The sequence below is a fragment of the Pantherophis guttatus genome, chromosome 1 (assembly GCF_059756535.1).
Source record: "Pantherophis guttatus breed Tessera chromosome 1, ASM5975653v1, whole genome shotgun sequence".
In the NCBI taxonomy this organism is placed as follows: domain Eukaryota; kingdom Metazoa; phylum Chordata; class Lepidosauria; order Squamata; family Colubridae; genus Pantherophis; species Pantherophis guttatus.
In genome coordinates this window covers 331469661-331489587 of record NC_142063.1, presented here as the reverse complement: position 1 = coordinate 331489587, position 19927 = coordinate 331469661, and the positions used below count along the sequence as shown (strand labels likewise).

At 39.8% G+C, this 19927-nt stretch overlaps 1 protein-coding gene across 2 annotated transcripts in view; it reads left to right on the top strand.

The window, feature by feature from the left end:
- The first annotated feature begins 1314 nt into the window (after positions 1 to 1314).
- Positions 1315 to 19927, top strand: part of UBE2G1 (ubiquitin conjugating enzyme E2 G1) — a 56283-nt gene continuing 37670 nt past the window's right edge. Inside the window, exon 1 of one of the 2 annotated variants that reach the window (XM_034420846.3) lies at positions 1315 to 1855. In XM_034420846.3, the coding sequence (XP_034276737.1) occupies positions 1810 to 1855 (46 nt within the window). In that variant the 5' untranslated portion in view covers positions 1315 to 1809. Of the gene's footprint in view, positions 1856 to 2844; positions 2991 to 19927 lie in introns of those variants that run through there. The other variant, XM_034420847.3, reaches the window with a different exon arrangement.

Sequence of the window (19927 nt, the reverse complement as noted above, 5' to 3'; positions counted from 1 at the left end):
ATAAAAATATTTGATTTATATAGCCTTCCATCTCACCTTTATGACTCTAGGCAGCTTACAATAAAATAAATATATAAAAGTACATACATAATCTAAAAAATAAAAGAAAACATTTTATTTTGCAGTAACAACTTTCGCAATTTGAAGTGGATAATAAAAATAAATTAAGATTGCCAAATTAGTCATGACACTATCTTTGTTTTCACTGTACCTTTGGATAGCTGCAGGGTGGGTGGGAACTAGACCTATATTATCTGAAATAACTTTTTGGGAGGGGGTTAATTCATGGTTAATGTTAAATCTTATTACCATACATTATTTTCACTAATGAGACAAGGCAGTACTTAATGTAGTGGCTGAGTTGAGCGGCTTTATAAATCTTTAAATCAATCAATCAGATTCAAATCACCAGAGAACCACAATGCTCCTGGGATAATCACTCTTCCTTCAACCTACCTCTTAAAATTGTTGAGGATAAAACTGGGTTGAGAGCCCCATGTAGCATTCAATATATAACAATTCTGAAAGACAGTAAAAATATTATAGAAAAAAAAACCCTATTGACTCAGTTCTGAATTTATGAAGTAAAAACACATCAAACTGTCACAAGATTATCTCTCAAGTATTTTTTCACAAGCATTGGCGTGGGGGGGGGGGGAGTACAATTGCCAGAAATGTGAGTTTGTTCAAAACTGTACAAGAGACGAGGAGGAAGGGGGGGCTCCCTTGATATTAATTTCTGAATGGTTAATAAGTTTAGAAGGAAATGTTTTTAATTTGATTTTTGTGTATCATCTTCACCCGGTAAAATATTTTGCGTGCAAAACTGATTTAGAAACCCCGTTCACTCGAAATCAGTTAGGAAAATATGACAGATGATTTATTTTTTTAAATGCAGCGTAACGATCTATGTGAAACCGAAAGCCTCATCATATTTGCATAACTTGGAAAGCGGGGAGGGGGGGGAAGAAACGAAGAGTAACGCTGCCCGTTCTTCCTTTGCCAAACTTTTAGGGTTATAGAAGTCTAAACCAGGATGCTTCTGCCCTTCCCAAGATGGCGCCAGGGCCGGCGAATACACAAATAAATAAATAAATGCCTCCGCCGCGCGCTCGTACACAGTCCCCAACTCTCGGGCGCGCGCCGGAGCGGCTCCCTTTTACACGGCCATGAATTCGACCTTCCAAACATGGCGGCCGCGCCATCGCTGGGCAATCCGTGCTGAAAGAAGAAAAAGAGGAAGCGCAAGCGCCATCTGCGAAAGGGGCGCATGCGCCGAGGGAGTTGTGCGCCTGCGTGTCGCGGCGCCCGAGTGCAGTGAAATTCCGTGAAGGGGGAGGAGAAAAGAGAGAGAGGAGGAGTGGGGTTGGGGGGGGGGGAGAAAGAGAGAAAAGAAAGCTGAGGGGAAGGTGTTGGAGAGGCAGACGCGGGCCGAGTGGCAGCGTTGAGCGCCCTCCCGCGCGCTTTCTTTCCCCCCCCCCTCCACACGCACACACCTGGTCCGACGCTGCTCCCGAATCTTCTGAGAATAGTTTCTCCTCGTAGTTCCCCCTCCCCCTTATTCCCCTTCCCTCCCCCCCCCGCGGCGGAGGGACTCGCGGCGCTGCTGTGGCGGCGGCGCCGGCGCTGAGAGGACGGGCGGGCAGGCAGGCCCCCGGCGGCGGGGTCGGCGCGAGCGGGGAGGGACGAGGGCTCGCCGGCTGGCTGGCTCGAGCCCGGCAGTCGTAGGAGCGGGAGGATTAGCAGCAGCAGCTGCGCCGCCGCCGCCGCCGCCGCCCCAGACTCCCTCCCCGGGCACCGGCGGGGAGAATGACGGAGCTCCAGTCCGCGTTGCTACTGCGGAGACAGCTGGCAGGTGAGTCCGGGCGGCGGTATTTCAGGGCCGTCCCTGAGACCCGGCTGGGCTGAAGCGTGGTCGTGTGGGAGCCCGAGCCGGGAAGAGGGGGCCGGCTTTGAAACGTGGTCGAGGAGGAGGAGGAGGAGGAACGGGGAGCTCCGTGAGGCGGGCCGGTGGTGGCGGTGTGTGTGGGGGGGGGCGAGGGGGGGGCAGAGTTTCCAAAAGAAAAGTTGGGGGGTAACTGCGAGGTAAGACGCGGGGTAGGTTGAGAACAGGGATTGGGGCGGAAAAGACCGGTGTTCGGGGTCAAAAGATAGCCGGGGAAAAGTCTCTTTTGTGCTTAAGGCGGAAGACTGGAAATTTCCCGAAGAGAAGGCAGTAACTTCGGGTATTTCTGAGGGCTGATGTGGGGGGGCGGGGGGTGGAGAGGAGAATATAGGGCATTGAGAAACTCGGGGAGGGGGGGTTCCTGATAATGTTTTTTTATTATTATTTATATAGAGAGAGGGTGGGAAGACGGGAGACTTGGGAATGGAGGGAGGTTTAAATATTGACAAGGTAGGAGGGCCCCGATGGGCAGCTAAAGGCAAAGGCAAGTATGGTGGCTGAGAGTTGGGAGGCGTGGTGCCACTAAAGTAGATAGGGGAGCCAACGTGTTTAATGAGGGGAGGAAGCAGAGTTGCTCTTAAGTTGGAGAAAGACTAGGTGTGCTGGTTAGTCAAAGAGTAAGAAAGGGAGTGAGTGATCGGGAAGGAATGAGGGATGGGGAAAAGGAAGGGAAGAGGGGGAGGTCATTGGAGTCATAAGAGCCGCTGGGCATTGGTGTGTACATAGAGAGAGAGAGCAAGGCGCCTGTGAATCTGTTGGGAAGGAAGGAAGGAAGGAAGGAAGGTAGGTGATGGATGGTAAGTGAAGGTGTCACATGGGCGAGCCCTTGAAGTCACTATAACAGCCTCTTTGTGGAAGTTGAAGATTCAAAGAAAGTGCCTTGCTGGCTTTTCCAACAGTGTCTAATCTTCCTCCAGCCTTTTTAGTGCAGAGGCTGGCAAGAGGGGGTTGAATCTGGAGCTGTTAGAAAGGGGGAGTGGCTTGGAGTATGCAGAGGAAAGCTGGAGGTGCAGAGGCCCAAGTCCCAGACGGGAAATGAAAAGTGGTAAGATTATTTTGTCTCTGTGTGTGTGTGAAATACCAGTCAGATTGCTACTACCCCTGTAGAAGGTCATGAGGGGAGCTGGAAAATAATAACCCAGACGGAAATAAATATTTTGTGCTATACTTGAGCATGTGAGGTAAAGTCAACAGTTCCAAGCAACCGAGAGTTAACTAAGAGTGCCAGAATGTGGGAAAGCTGGAAAGGAAAGACAGGTTAAAATTTAGGATACCCTGAATAAATGAAAAAGATGCCCTCTAGTCAGATTACCCAAATTCTCATAAATGAAAAATGTGTTTTCTCCAGTAGTATGATAAAGGTGACTTATTAGGGTTGCTTTCTGGGATCTGTTTTAATTTCACAGGTAATCAAAACCTGTGGAATTCTCAAATGGTCCTTGTTAGGATATCTTGGGTTGCCAAAGTGAATGATACAGGTTGTTGAATGGCTGGAATGGGAAGCAAAAATATCTTGTGCAGCTAAGGTAACGTGAATGTTTGGTGTGTAAAGAGCACGTGGAAGATGAAGATATATAATACCTAAGAATGTTTGTAGAAGTGATTAGGCAGTAACTATTAATCAAAGATAGGAAAAACTTTGTTTCAGAAAGAGAAAACCCAGTGAGTTGTGTACACTGGCTGCATAAGGCAAACGAAGAAAACATGAGTGCTGTGATTCTATGGAAGATGCTTGGCTGTTGTGTATAAGGGCTTGATTAAGATTACACTTTAGACATTAGAAGATTCATTAATAACTACTGGATTCACCTATTTAATATGCAGTCAAACAGATCTTATCTGTTTAGAGAAGATTTGTGAGCTACTGTCTTGAATGCCTCCTCCTGTGCAGTGCAAAATGAGATTGTACATTGCCTGTTTTGAACAAAGCAGAGTAGGGCTGACATCTGTGGAGTACAGTATTGGGGTGGGTTGCAGGGGGATTAATTATCATTGTTTCAAATTCATAATAGAGGAGCTATTGCAGTCTTCAACTTTTTTTTTCTTTGCTGGGGTTACTGCCAAGTCTATTCTTGGCTGTAACTGGGAATAAAGAAGGGCATAGCTTATCAGAGATCTTACCTGGGAAATAGGTGACAGAACCTGAAACCTAAAAGAGGATTGCATTATGAACTTCAGGGCATTTGTAATATATTACCGATTTCATTTTTTTATTTCCATCTACAGTTACTCTCCCCCTTTTTCTTTGTCCCTTGACTGACCAGTCTTGCTTGACATAACATTTTAACAAGTAATGGTGGGGGGAGGGACAAGGCTGAGCTTGGTCTGTCCTAACAATTGTATCAGACATGTAAGTATGTTGTCTGCATAGTTAGAGTGGCATTACATATCCAGTAGCTCTATACTGTATACTACTCACTGCCATATTAAAAGAGAAAGAAAGCAACAGCAATGTGAAGATAACAGAATGTGTCATTTTTTTTCTTTCTCACCTCGCGAGTCCATAGGATTTTTTAAAAAAACCTGAGCATCTATGGCCTCTGATTTCTCTTGTCAGGAAGTTAAAACTCCTTTTTGACATATTTTCTTAAAATTTCATGAATCAAACCTGAATACTTTTTTCTGGTATAGAAACTATTTTACTTTATTACAAAGATAAGGAATAGTATGATCTATACAAAAAGGCTTTGACTAAAAACCATTGAATTGCTGTATAAATTCAATTGAGAATAAATTCCGGCAGTAGTGTAAAATAAAGAACTTATTAAATGTTATGGAAGAATTCTTTCTGCATGAAAATAGCCCATAGCTCTACTCCAACATGTGTCTTCTAAAGTTATATTTAAACTTAGATGTGGTAAAGAAATGCAATCGTTTGCTGAAAAGTTACCTGGCCTGTTATAGTCAGAATCAAAATAGGGCAGATAGCTTTTTTCAACAAAGGATTACAATTTTTTTTACTGTTTTGCAAAATAGATATATGTTTACATGGAATTTCCTTTTCAATGAATTGTGCATATTTGGGAAATTTAGTAAAATACAGGTAGTTCTTGACTTATAGCCATTTGTTTAGCAACCTTTTGAAGTTACAGTGTCACTGAAAATAAAAAGACTTACAATTGGTCCTCACAGGACTGTTGCAGCATCCACATGGTCATATAATCAAAGTTCAGGCGCTAGGCAACTGGTATGGTAGTTACGACAGTTGCAGTGTCTGGGGTCATGTGATTACCATTTGTGACCTTTCTAACTGCCTTGCAACAAACAAAGTCAGCAGGGGAAGCCAGATTTGCTTAATGATTAATAACTGTAGTGATTTGCTTAATAACCATGGCAAAAAAGGTACGACTCACTTAATGACCACCTTATTTACAAATGGAAATTCTCATCACAGTTATGGTTGTAAGTCAAGGACTATATAAATACCTATAATATACCTATTCTGTTTATTTAGAACAAAAATATCACAGTGAGCTAAACTGAGTTGGGACTTGTAGATATATGGATAGAGGAACACCAAACTATACTGTGCTTAAATGTGTGTGTCCCCCAAAATGGAGATCTTTATCTTTATTAGTCTTAAGAAAATTATATGAATATTTGCTCCTGAAGTTATCAGGAGGAAAGCTTGATATGAAGAAGCTTTTATGATGAACTGTGATGGAGCAATTCATTGGATAGCTTCAGGCAGAAAAAGAGGCTAAAAGGCTACATGGCCTTTGTACTTCTGCTTCTTGTCTACCCACATTCAGAAAATCAAATATCGTGACACAGTAGTAAATAACTACATTTTAAAATAACTACATTTTAATGTACAAGAAATTGCAACAACTATCAGATGATTTGTATAACAGTGTTAAATCTGGAGCACACTTAACTTTGCACCATATAAAATATCATTGAGAAACCTGAGTATCTGATCCCAAACAGTTAAATAAAAACAAGGAAGGCATTTTAAGAAAAATTCTAAATTATGACTCCAGTGTTCTTAATTGTTTCACTACTGTCAATATAGAGAACTTGCTGAGAGTTGTTTCCATTATCATAATACTGATAACCTGTAGTTTGGAGATTTTTCCAGGGTACTAAACTAAAGTAATTATGCTAGTCTGCTTAGGTGGCTGGATAAAACTTGTGGCTTCTATCAAGGCTGAAATAAACTGAAGCAATCAGTTTACATGCACATAAATAGGATAGTTTATCCTTTGAATGCTACAGGATGACTAGGTGTACACAGTTCATTAAGTTATAATGTATTTGGGTTTTGCTTAGCATTTTGTGTTTATCTAATAAGTTGTGATTAAATTATGGCTTGCTGCAGTATGTGAATCAGTTTGATGACTCTTACAAGAAACACTCCATCCTTCCCAAACATATGCCAGAATCCTGGCTGACTTTTTTTGATCAGAGTTGCTATTCCTTTAATGGAGACCTGCATTCAGTGGTACTAATATGCATGTGAAAAGCCCCAAGTTAAATATCTTGTGTAAAACTTGTATAAACACATTTTGTAGCCATTACTTTGGAGAAATAATGTCAGTTGGATCAGTGATCAGAATGAGAACTTCTTACGTTTATAATACCTTAAAGCTTTTGAAATTAGGACTTATTTCTAGTATTCTCTGAAATCTAGTTTTAATTGAATATAAAATAATATTGTAGCAGAACCTTGTTACACAACTCATAAATATAAATTAAATTAATAAATAATAAAATAAATAGTACAGTATAGATGCCATCTACATTTATTTTAGAAAATTTATATAGCAACCCATATTATGTATGAACTCTGGATGGCTGACAACAGTCAACAAAAACAATATCATAAAACCTCTTTCCAAAAGCATAATAAAAACAATTCTCCAATCATAATTTGGATATACCTTCAACTTATTCATTGTATTTTCTGTTCCAGCAACTGAAATTACATGTATCAATATTCATTGGTTCTTTCCTGCTGATCTCCTAAACTGGTAATGGCATACATACAAAATAATGATTTATGAGTGCTTCTACCTTCTGGCAAGTATGAAGGTCCCATTCTCCATCTCGTTCTGGAGTGCAGGAAAAGGCCATTATTTCTGCAGCAGTGTAAATCTGCGATCCCTCCCTCACTGCTCAATGTTCCAGGGTTAGAACTGAACCATTAAGATTGTGTTAGCAGCCTAATAAGCAAGACCTTTTTGTCTTGCTTTTTGACTGCAAGCTTTGAGTGACATTCTATTTGATTTTGCACACATATATGAAATCGGTTGAAATACAGATGCTGGTGATTCTAATTTTCAGCTTAGTTGGCAAGCCCAACTAAATATGTGAACCATCCACAATAAATGCTAAATATGGATAATAAAAGCTAAAGAGTAATACTGGCTTTAAAATGAATATTACAAATATAGACATTTCCAAGTGTAGATGACAATATGAATATATGGGCCAAGATGCCTTTTGAAAGTTGCAAGTACAGTAATTCTTTGTGTCTATGTCAGTCTGCTGCATATCTATAACAGGGTATCATAATACCTTTATAGATGTGAATCCTTTTTCAAACCTTTACAAAACCAAAATAAGCTCTGTTTGCTATAGTTTTTTTTTTTTGCAGTGAGAGCCTTGATTATTCTCCCCTTTCTACATACACACATGCACAGACTGATCAGGAAATTCAGGCTTCCCTGTGCTAGTTTCCTATGCTTGGCTGCACTAAAAGGGAACTCCCTTGTGCAGATAATGTTCCCAACCCCCTTCTGTTTGCCGCACTTGCATTCCAATTTCAGCTGTCCTTTGAATGCAGCATTAGAAAATTGTATTGCTATCTAGTACTTTAATATGTATAATGTTTGTGTTATAAGGTATTTTCTGTTAGATATTTATTGTAGCAAAAATGAGAATAACATATCATCTGACATAAATTTATTGTGGCAGTTCATAATAAATTGTTGGTCATAAGGCCTGTAGCATTGACTTTTCAATTGCAGATGTGGATTTGTGACAAAGTCTGGGGTCTCTCAGTTAAATTACTATTGCAAGATACTATAAGAACTGTGTTGGATGCAAGTAGATATTTAAAGATAATGTTGATCCTGAATTTGCCATGTTTGCCATGAATAGGTAAAGAGTGTCCAGCTACAATTCTTTCTACAGTTCTTGCAGTTAGTATAGAGAAGCCAGGGCATCTTTCTGTTGCTTAATTATATCTTCATCGTTGTTGCATTTGAGGCTGCCTCTAGTAGCAATAGTATGTGACAGAAGCAGTTCCTTAGATCAGTAATTAGTATAGTAGAATGTTCATAAGTACTGTATAGGGACACTATCTTACCAACTTTTCTGAACAATATTTGGATAGATAGTTTGTTGCTATCATTTATTTTTATTTTATTATACTTCAGTTTGATTTATTATTAGGAATAATATTACTAATAAATTTGAAAAAAAACCATATTTGTTGGAATACTACATGATATAGATGTTTTGTAAATGATAACTGCTACCATATATAGCAGTGATGGCGAACCTTTTTGGCACCAAGTGCCCAAACTGGAATGCACGTGCACGTTCGCCCCCCAGCACCGGAAACGCAAAGACCAGCTGGCCGGTGCAAGCATGCCTGTTTTTTGGCCGTTTTCAGGGCTGTTTTTTGGGCCAGAAAATGGCTCCAAAACGGCATGAAAACGGCCTAAAAACAGGCTGGGAAATGGCCCAGAAAACGGCCTGAAAAGGGCCAAAAAACAGCCTGGTTTTTTGCAGTTTTCCAGCACTCCGGCGCCTGCAAAGATCAGCTGGAGCCATAAACCATATAGCACTATTTCTGTGTGTGCCTATTCCATATGCTCACAGGCTTTCAAATATTTTGAATAGTTTTCAAAGGATACTAAAACCTGCCTAAATAATACTGTTAATACTAATATAACCCGAGTGAATACTTTATGCAAGTAGTCCTCGACTTACAACCATTTGTTTAACCATGGTTCAAAATTACATCAGCCTTGGAAAAAGTGACTTACAACCAATAGTAATTTACAACCAGTTGGAACATCCTGTAGTCATATGATTGCGATTTGCCACTCTTTTGCCAATTTCTAGGAAAAGTGCCCTTAGGGAAAGCCGAATTTGCTTAATGATCATGTGATTCACTTAACACCATTGTAAAAATTGTTGTAAATTGGGTCCAAGTCAACTTATGATTGCAGTGACCTGCAACAAAAATTCCGGACTTATGACCAATTTTGATCATAAGTCAAGGACTACCTGCATCTGGAGAGCAGAAGATCTTGTATTGATTTTGTTGCGCAACGTTTTAAATCTAACATTGGGCTAATTTTGTAAACTTGTAAATTGGTGAGCCCCAGACTTTGTCAGCATGGAAAACAAGCATGCCCATAAATGTAAAGTACAAATAGAGGTAATCTCTGAGTCACTTTTTGGACCCTCCATTTTCATCTCTAGTAGTAATTTCACAGAATAAAAATCAATGCTATATCTCATCAACTTGGATAAATAGTGTACTGTACAAAACAAATACTTATTTTTGCCTTAAATAATATTTTGATAACATGTTTCTCAGAAAGCAGTTTGGTGCTGTTTAGAGAAACATAAATGCAGTGGATACAGAAAACCTTGTAAAAATACCAGGTTTTTGAGATGTTAAAAAAAAAAATCAGACCAAGATAAATCAGACCACTTCAGAATTCTTTCTACCTTTAATATAACATATAAGCTAAACAATTCAGCTGAATTGTGAAAATTGAAAAACAAATCAAAACCTTTTTTGGGGTGAATAACAATAAAAAATTAGAATAATGTGGCTGCATAAGCGTTCGTATAAGCAGAGGTATGGCGATGTTCAGAATTAACCAGTCACATTAAAACTTGTTAGTAGTTAGTACACACCTGCTATCAATTAAAATGACTGATCAAGCCCATATACAATGCAGCTGTTCAAGTTGGCTTTTTCTGACATTTGCTCAGTTGCCTCTTACAGCAAAAGCCATGGTCTGCACAGAACTTACAAAGCATCAAAGGGATTTTGTTGTTGGAAGATATCAGTCAGGAGAAGGGTACAAAACATTTCCAAGGCATTGGCTATACCATTGCATACTGTGGAGATGGTCATCAACAAGTGGAGAAAATATGGTACAAAAGTGACATTTGCAAGAACTGGATATCCTTCCAATTTTGATTAAAAAAACAAGAAAACTGATCAAAGAGGCTGCCAAGAGACCTACAGCAACATTAAAAGAACTGCAAGAAGTTCTGACAAGTACTGGTTGTGTACTACATATGATAATAGTCTCCCATATTCTTCATATATCTGGGCTGTGGGGTAGTGTGGCAAGACTGAAGCCTTTTCTTATAAAGACAAACATCCAAACCCGGCTACATTTTGCAAAATTCTGCATCAAGTCTGATAAAAAGCATGTTGGAAAATGTGTTATGGTTTGATGAGACCAAGGTTAAATTTTTTGGCTTTAATCCCAAAAGTATGTTTAGCGCAAAAACAACACTGCACATAATCAAAAGTACACTATATCTACTGTGAAGCATGGTGGTAGCAGAGTCAGAATGCTTTTGCAAGGAAAAGTGGACAAAGATTTCCAAAGCATGACATGTCATGCTAAAGACCGCATGCTGTCATAAAATCAAAAGGTGCTTCAATAAAATATTGGTTTAAGGGTGAGCATCTTTATGCAGCCACATCTTCTACTTTTTTATTGTAATTTTTCCCCCTAAAAGATTTCAGCTTGTTTTTCAGTTGAATTCTACAATTTATATGTTATGTTAAAGGCAGAAAGAATTCTGAAGTGATTTATCTTGGTCTAGTTTTTTTTACATGTCAAAACCCAGGGATTAACAGGTGTGTAGACTTTCTATATCTACTGTATACCAGAACAGACTAATTCCATGCACCAGAAAAAAATACATCTCCATAGGCAAAGCATTTTGCACATTATCAGAATGTCAAGACTTTGGCTTCCCTTTTATATTTTCTAGGTGACTCGTTAGGTATGTTTTAAAATAAAGCACTGAATTATAACTATCTCTGTAAGCCTTGGTAGCATTCTTGGAAATAGAAGTTTAACTCTTATAAATTAAACTCTGGAAATCTGGTCAATTCCAAGGAAAGTGTCCACAATAATTGGTCTGAATCACAATCTAAATTAAATTATAGAGTTCATTCAACTAGCAATGTTATTATTTATTTAAAAGTAGGGAAACTAGAGTTGTTTATTAAATGCAGGTATGAGCATCTGTGGAAATATGGACTCTGATCTGCAGGGATTAGGAGCAAAGAACTTTGCCATTGTCTTGCTGTCAGATTATGCAATTAAACATATTAGGTTTGTTTCTTCTAAGGTTCATTAAAAAATTGACCTGTTAATTCATAGTTAACTACCCCTAGTTTCAGTCCTACTGAACCTCTTTTGAAGCATCTTCCCTTTTATGACAGTCCTCTGACCCATTCCTAGTTATTTAACATCTAACCTTTTAATAACAATGCTGGCTCTTTTTTTAACCAAATGTATCCCAAAAGTATGGGCTCTTTCCTGTCCTTGAATTTTATGGTTTTTAAATTGCCCATGATATGTTTGTTTATTAGCTGGTTCAGGTGGAAGTGTATTGAGTTGCCTTCTTTTAGTGATATTATGAATATATTTCCAGCATAGAGCACATATAAGAATACTACAACAAACGGCAATATTCCAATTATAAGGCATTTCTTCCAAAATGGAACAGCTAAGATTTACTATTGAGATTATTCGTTCAAGAAAATAGCTTTATTAATTGTATTGGTGAAGCTCATTTGGGGGGTCTCATTATCTGTAGTTTGTGCACACATGATTGATAATTTGAAACCAGACCTTAGGGTATATGCAAAAATGTTATTGTATCCATGGTTTTCACCTAAATTTTGTTACTTAATAGGAAACAGCATTTTGCATATGCATAGAGAACTTTTTAAGGGTTAAAAGTAGTGTGTCTGCACAATGTATCTATGTGGTTCTTTTCTCTCCTGGTGAGAGAAGTAGTGATCACTCAGTTGTCCTATTACAGTGATGGCTAAACTTTTCCGGACCATGTGCCCAAAGCGCGTGCCCGAACCCCCAAAATGCAATGTGTGTGCGCCCCCCCCGCATGTGCCCCGCCCCTCTGTGCATGGTCCCCCACGCTTCTTTATTGTCAAGAAGCAAGAAATGTCTGTGAGAAAACAAACAAGCTCAGAGAGCATGAAGGTCCCCACAGATTTTATGGGATACAGGCAGTCTCTTTTAGTAAAATAAAGAGTTGCTTGGAGTGGAAAAGCCAGTGTGAGCCTATGGTGCAAGGAAGATAATTCTTTCCATCACCAGTCAAGTGAGCCATTCTGAAAAAGGCCAGCTGCCAAGAGGAGACCACATGAAACCTAAAGACTAGGCTGACTCAGCAAGATCTATCATAACCAAGCAAGGAGGAGGAAAAACATGCAGGTACAATGCACAGTGGGAGGAAGGGGGAGGAAGCGCTTGTGGGAGGAAAAGGACAACCCTAGGCTCCAGAACCTAACACCCCCTCCCCAGTTCTCATAGATTCAAGGATGCATAATTTGTGGTTTCATTATCTATGATTTAAGGTTGATTCAGTTATGGAAATCATAGTGTTTTCTTATGTATAAGGGAGTGACCCTCTTAAGTAACTATTTAAGCAATAATCCTAGGTAAATATAGAGCACAAAAAGAAGAGTTTGCAGATGTGATGACAATTGGACCCAGCAATATTTCACGGTGCTTCAGATCCCCATCCTTAGGCTGAAGAGATGATAAATGGAGCTAAAGCTCTGAACAGATGCTTTTAAGACCTTAAATCTTGTAAATCACTTTAGTGATGAGAACAGCTTATTGTTGTTACTATTCAGCTTTTGTAAATCCACACGTACAGAACTCCAGGAGGAATCTAGTCTTTGGAAGAAAATACAGATTATTTTGTAGATCTTGACTTGTACTGTTAAAAAAAATTGTGTGTGTGTGAGGGGGGGAGGGAGAGAGAGAAAGAGATTGAGATTAATTCCAAGATAAAGCCTGAAAAAATGTTAATTTTTAGAATTGCTCACTGGTCTCTTGTGTTCTTTTTAATTCCCTGAAAATGATAAATGAATTTGTTTGACTTATCTGTGGATAAAGCTAAAAACTACACTAGGATTAGGCTGGGATAAGAAATAAATACACTACTTTTAAGAAATATATTAACTAAGCTGCCTCAATTGCAGCAGCTCTAGGTGATGTACACTGATACAATAAAGACAACAGGGTCAGGCCATGCAGCCTTCTGAGGGAATGCTCTTCTACAAAGCAGTGCAGCCACAGTCCTAAGACCCCATAAGATGGTATTGCTTTAATGATAGGACTGGCCTGCCAGATGTTACTGGGTGGATGGTTCTACCCAGGTCCTAAATAAAACCGTGATAGACGTTTATATTTTTATAAAGTAAAGTAGATAAAAATATTGAATTTTATTGGTATGTACTGTTAATCTATGATATACTAGTACCTGTTACACCTACAGAGATGGCAGAAAAATGTTTTGAAGACAAATACTGTGGTTAATAACCATTGTCAATGGATTGCTAATATTCAAAGTATTTTATCACATGATGAATAGGAAACAAATATTTTCTATGGAAATGGGAATTATTTCCATTTCTGTTGTATTTTCTTTAAAAAAATCAAATTTATGACATTCTTGAATTAAAGCAAGTTGTAAAATGATTTTATAGTTAATGTGGTTTTTGAAATATGTATCAATATATTTGTGAGTATAGAATTGATTTCAGCTTGTTCTACAATAGCTAATTTAAATTTTGTAGCATGGGAAAATGAACAACTGCTCCTCCAAAGAACTGAGATATGGACAGATAACTATTAATTTTTGGAGGAACTCTGCAGCTGGACATTTTATTTATAATCACTAAGTGACACTTGACAGCAAAAAAATAAAAAAAATAAAAAAATAAAATAATACGAACATTAAAATATATCACAGTCTAGAACAAAGCATCTATAGTCTGACTTACAAAAGTTCATTTAGTGACCATTCGAAGTTACATCATCACTGAAAAAAGTGACTTGTGACCATTTTTCACACTTATGACTGTTGTGGCATCCTCCCCATACTCATGTGATTTACCTTTGAATGCTTATCAACTGGTTCATATTTATGACGGTTGCAGTGTCCCGGGATCATGTGATCACTTTTTGTGAACTTCTGGCAAGGAAAGTCAATGGGAAAGCCAGATTCAATGAACTAATTTACCATACTTTTTGGAGTATAAGACACACTTCCCCCCCCCCCAAAAAGAGAGTAGAAATGTTGGTGCATCTTATACACTGAATATAGCCATTTTTGGCCTCCCGAAACCCTGCTCTGCGAGTCCCATTTTTGCGAAAAACAGGCCCGTTTTTCGCAAAAATGGGGCATGCAGAGGGTTTCGGAGGCCTGCAGAATGCTCCTGGGGCGGGGGGAGGGACTTTTTTTTTCTTGTTTTCCTCTTCAAAATCTTGGTGTGTCTTATACTTCGGTGCATCTTATAGTCCGAAAAATACGGTAACAACTGCAGTGATTCATTTAACAAACCCCATGAGAAAAGTTATAAAATGGGGCAAAACTCAACAAATTTCTCAATCAACAACATAAATTTTGGGCTCAATTGTGGCCAAATAAGTAGAGGATTACCTGTATTATAATGACTAAATTAACTATGAAATGGGTCCCTGTATACCCTCGGGGGCCCAGATCGTGGCACAGAACCAAGTTCTTTAAGGACTTATAAAAGGCCAGCAGGATTGGAACCATCCTGATCTCTGGGGGAGATTGTACCATAAGGTGGGAACATCCTACTACAGCAGAAGAGGCACATCTTTTAGGCCTGCCACCTGCATTCCATAGCCAACAGAACCTGAAGCATGCTGATCCTGTCTGACTGGATCAGATGGGAAAAAATAATTGGAGAGAAAGAGTCGCTCACATAACCCAGTCCCAAGCTATGAAGGGTTTTAAAGGTTATACTAGCACTTTGAATTGCACCTGGAAGCATATTGGGGTAGGGGAGGGGGTTGCATGTTGTGCTTCCCTTCCATAGAATGTCTTATTACATTTTTTCAGGTAGTTGGAAATTGTGTTTCAATGATCTCTGAGACATGGAGGCATAATACTAGACGACTGGAGAAAAGCATACCTTTTTTTATCTTCAAAGTAACTAAATAAGACGTTGATACTGGGCAAAATTTTGAAAGAAATTAATAAATGAGTGTGGAAGCATTAAAGACAAGAAACAGCATAGGTTTATCAAGAGCAAGTTATGCTAAAGGAAACTGATCCGGTAAACATGAGTGTCAAACTGGCGGGCCGGAGGCCAGATGCTTCACACACAGGCCACACCCACCTGAGTTCCACAAATGGGAAAACTGTCGTGAAATGTCACGTGACGCAGCGAGTTTGACAGCCATGCAATAGAATGACAAATAATTGTCAGGAATGTAGTTACCGTATTTTTCGGAGTATAAGACGCACCAGAGTATAAAACGCACCTACCTTTTTTGTTTTGTTTTCTTTAATAAAAAGTTTTTTTTATTTTTTAGACAAACACACATACAAACACAATGTATTTTCTTTGAACAGAGTATTTGGCCGGTTCACAAATTTAAACAGTGTTTAGTCATTTCAATTAAATTTACAATTTCTATATTTCCTTTTTGCCTTATTTATTCATCTATTTTTTTAAAAAAACTAATATTACCCTTCATCTTCTCTAATCTTAAATTCAATTTTCCCCTTCTATATTATACCCTTTCCCATTGTCATCTATTTTTATATCCATCCTCACATTGGTTAATTATGTAATATTACAATTGTTTAATACAAATTCAACATTTTAAAATAAATCAATTAGTTATATAACTATCTTTTTTTGTATATTAATATGAACATGAATATTCCAATTATTTCCATGCAATCCAATTTCTTACAAATCAATTAATTATATTTACCAATAATAATAAACCAAATAATTTCCCCCATATATTCCTCCAAACCACAACTTAACCATTTCTGCTTTCAACACAATATACAATTAATAGTATCTCAATTATTACAATTCCCTAGTTAAATAGAGCTGTCCCCTTATGTTACTCATTTTCACTTCTTAAACTCTCCCAATAACCCAAATAGTTTTGCCCATATAATCCTCCAAATCACAACTTAATCATTTCTACTTTCATTACAAAATATAATTAAAAATACTTCAATCGTTACAATTTTCCTAATTAAATTTAAAAATGTTCTAGCTGTTATCCAAGTTACAACTTAATCCTTTTTACTTTCACCACCATATACCATTAAAAGTATTTCAATTGTTACAGTTTATACTTATTCATATTTCTAAAAAAAATAAAAAAATAAATATTTATCATTGTCTAGATTTCAAAAATACAAAGACAAATATTCCAGTTATTATTCATTTCATTTTTACAATCATGATTTCCCATTTATTTCTTACTACTATTCGTATTTCAATTCTAAATATGTATAACATCTTTCTCTTTCATTTCTTTTTCTCCCTTCCCATTTTTATTTTTGCCTTTTTCTTTCTCCTTTTTTTCTTTTGTGTTTTAAAATTTTGAACTCTCCTCTTTTGCTGCAAATTTCCCATTGTTTGCACCTACCTTTTTTGGTGAGGAAAAAAGAAAAAGAAATCTCCTTCTGCCTCTGCCTAATTTTGTGACCTAACAGCAAACAGCCTGCTTTACTTTCGTTTTCGTTTTCAGCATAGCTTGATTAGCACAAGGAAAAAAAAAATCTGCTCCAGCAATTTACCTCTTTGCAGCAAGCAGCAGAGCCCTGACCAAAACAGCTGAGAGCAAATCAGCTGAGAGTTGGAAGGCTGATCCAATCAACTTGTGCTAATTAGACTGTGCTGAAGCTGAAATGAGCTGTTTTTTCTTGCTGTTTGCTTGCAAGGAGGTAACTTCTGCGAGGCACAGGCCAAAGGGTGGGAGCCAGTGGGTGGGCGGGGCTACATTCAGTTTATAAGACGCACCTAAATTTTTACCCTCTTTTAGGGGGGGAAAAGGTGCATCTTATACTCTGAAAAATACGGTAATATTGTTAACTTGACAAAGTATTGGACAGTCTCCCAGGAAATCCTGGTAGAAAAGATTACAAAATGTGAATTGTTCTGTCCTCTCATTAGATAGATACTGAATCGGTTGAACAATCATATTCATCAGTTCTCCCATGTCAGGGTGGAAGGTGATGTTAAATGATGTACATAGAACATCATTAAATGATGTACATAGAATAATAGGGCTCGAAGGGACCTTAGAGGTCTTCTAGTTCAAACCCCTGCTTAAGGCAGGATAACTTATACCACCTTGATCAACTGCTTGTCCAGTTTTTGAAAACCTCCAGTGATGGAGTACCCACAACTCTAGGAGGCAAACTATTCCATTGATTAATTGTTCTCTCTGTCAGAAAATTTCTCCTTCCTTCTAGGTTGGATCTCTCTTTAACACCCATTACTTCCTATCCTGCTCTGTGGTTCTTTGGAGAATAAGTTAGTACCCTCTTCTCCAGTGCGCTGCTTGGAGAATCCAAAGCATGAGTTATTCTTCATCTATTAGCCAGCGACTGAATGTATATATCTTTAAATTTTGTTGACTCCGCCTGCTGGGCTGAGGCTCAGTTTTTTTCACTCAGTCAGGCTAGAGAGACTGCAATTTGGTTGCTCTGAACTGTTTCTGGTGAATTATTACCCACGTTTTGGATTCTTCAAAATTCATCTGTCAGTGGAGCTGCAACTTAATTTGTGGATTGAGGAGGCTCGAGTGTGCGATCTTCCCCTCCTCCACTCCCAGCGATGGGTGAGTCGTTCCTGGGGCTCCAGGCCAGCTAACACCGCCCGGATTCCATAGGCAGCGCCGCAGAGCTCTGTCCCTTCTATGACATCTCTGTGTGTATTTGATATTGCCGCCGGTGTGTGTGCTGGTTCCCTGGCTTGACACAACCGCCACCATCTTTCAGTTCCATGGACTTCTCAGGCGGCTTTGGAGTCACTGCCTGGTGCACTGCGGCAAACTCCACTACATTTCAAGGCTTCGCAGCGCTGGGAGCACTCCTTAGTGTTTGTGCGCTTTTGGTTCGTCAGAGAAACCGTGGAGGCGCTGGAGAGCGGTTTCCCGCCCTCGCACCATTTTGGAACTCTAACGGCTGGCCGTGGAGGCACTGAGGGGCATTTTCCAACTCGCGCCAGAACTTACTAACTATCAAGCCAGATTTGCACAGTGAAGCCGGACAGTTCTTGTGCCACATTGGGGTAAGGCCTTACACCTGCGCCTTCCAGGTCGTTGCCAACTTGCAGGACCATTACATTCAGGTCTGTCTGTGGGATCCAGCTGCCTTTTTGTGGGGCACTCTATGGATGCTTTGCTGTCGTAGCGCCAGAGTCACTGTCTCAGCTTGTGGTGGGGTGTGCTGGAGCTGCATTGGGAGCACAGTCCGTTGACTCACGCGCGCCCCCTAAATAAATAAATTTTTAAAAAGAGTATGGCAGATTCAGAGCTTTCTTCTGATCTTGAACGGACCTATAGCCCCCCAAGGCCCATAAGCACACAAAGACTGCGAGCAAGGGGGCCAAGAAATGCTGCAAGCATGTTTCCAGCGTTGTCAAACCTTCCTCGTCCAGGGGCTCCAAACGCTGAAAGGCCGATGACAAAGACGCCAATAGAAGGCATAGAGCCTTAGAACGCCAATTTGCCTTGGCTCAACAAAAGGTCCAGTCATCTGGACCTCAAGAGGTATCTACACTCTACTTCCTGAGCCCATTATAGGCCCTCTGCCTGTAGCGGCAGGCTTCCAGGATACATCCTCTGGTGTGGGTCTCCATTGACCCAACCCTAGTGGGTCTCATGGAGATCTGGCCCCTTTGTCAGTACATCCTGCAGTTGAGATGCATGCTCAGGCATCACCGCGACGTCCTGCCCCTGAAGTGACCTTTACCCCCACTGCTGCGGGGCTCCGCACTGCGGCGGAGGGACAACAACCGACTCTGTCCTGCGACATTCAAGCACTAATTTCTGAGACCATCTCCAAGTTCCTGGCAATTGGACATCATCAGGGGGTTCAGTTTTCTGCCTTGCCTATGGCTTCTCGGTCACAAGCCCAGCCATATGGCGATGGCGATCCTAATGACTCCTCTCAGCAGGATTCCGTCCATAGCAAGGATTCTTTGCTGGATGATGACCGCAGAGACATGGAATTTTCTGATGACGACATGTTACCTAATAGACCAGCCTTTATGGGTCTTTTTTGGCCCCCTCTCTTTAAATCCTTATTGCATAAGGCCATTGTAACAACTCAGCTAGCTGCATCTGAAGGTCAACCTGATCAGCAAGGGGCCTCTCATCCACATGAGACTCTGTTCACAGTTCCTAAGACAGAGCAAGAGTTCATACCTTGTCCACACTTTTCAAAGAGATGGTTCAACGGCCATGGAACCAACCCGGTTCCCTAGCGGCACCTAATGGCCAAGATAAAAAACTATATTGCTCAGCTCCAAATCTTAAAGAATTACTTCAGTTACCATCAGTAGATGTGTCAGTAGCCAGCTTGACCTCCTCCACTATCCTGTCCAATAACATCGCGAACAGCCTGTGTACGGAGGACCGGAAAGCGGAGCTTGCCTTCCGCAAGATTCACCAAGCAGCAGCCTGGGCCATCAAAGCCGCTACCTCTGCATCTTTCTTTAATCGAGCGTTGCTGATCTGGCTACAACAGCTTCAGGAAATACTCCAACCTGGAGACACAGGGCTGCACCAAGACATCAATAAACTGGTGGCAGCCACCGAATACTCTGCTGACGCATCTCTGAATGCAGCGAAATTTGCTTCTCAGGCCCTGGCCTCCACTGTAACATCTCTAACCACTGCGCCATCTCGGCTCTTATTGACCTTTCGGGTGAGG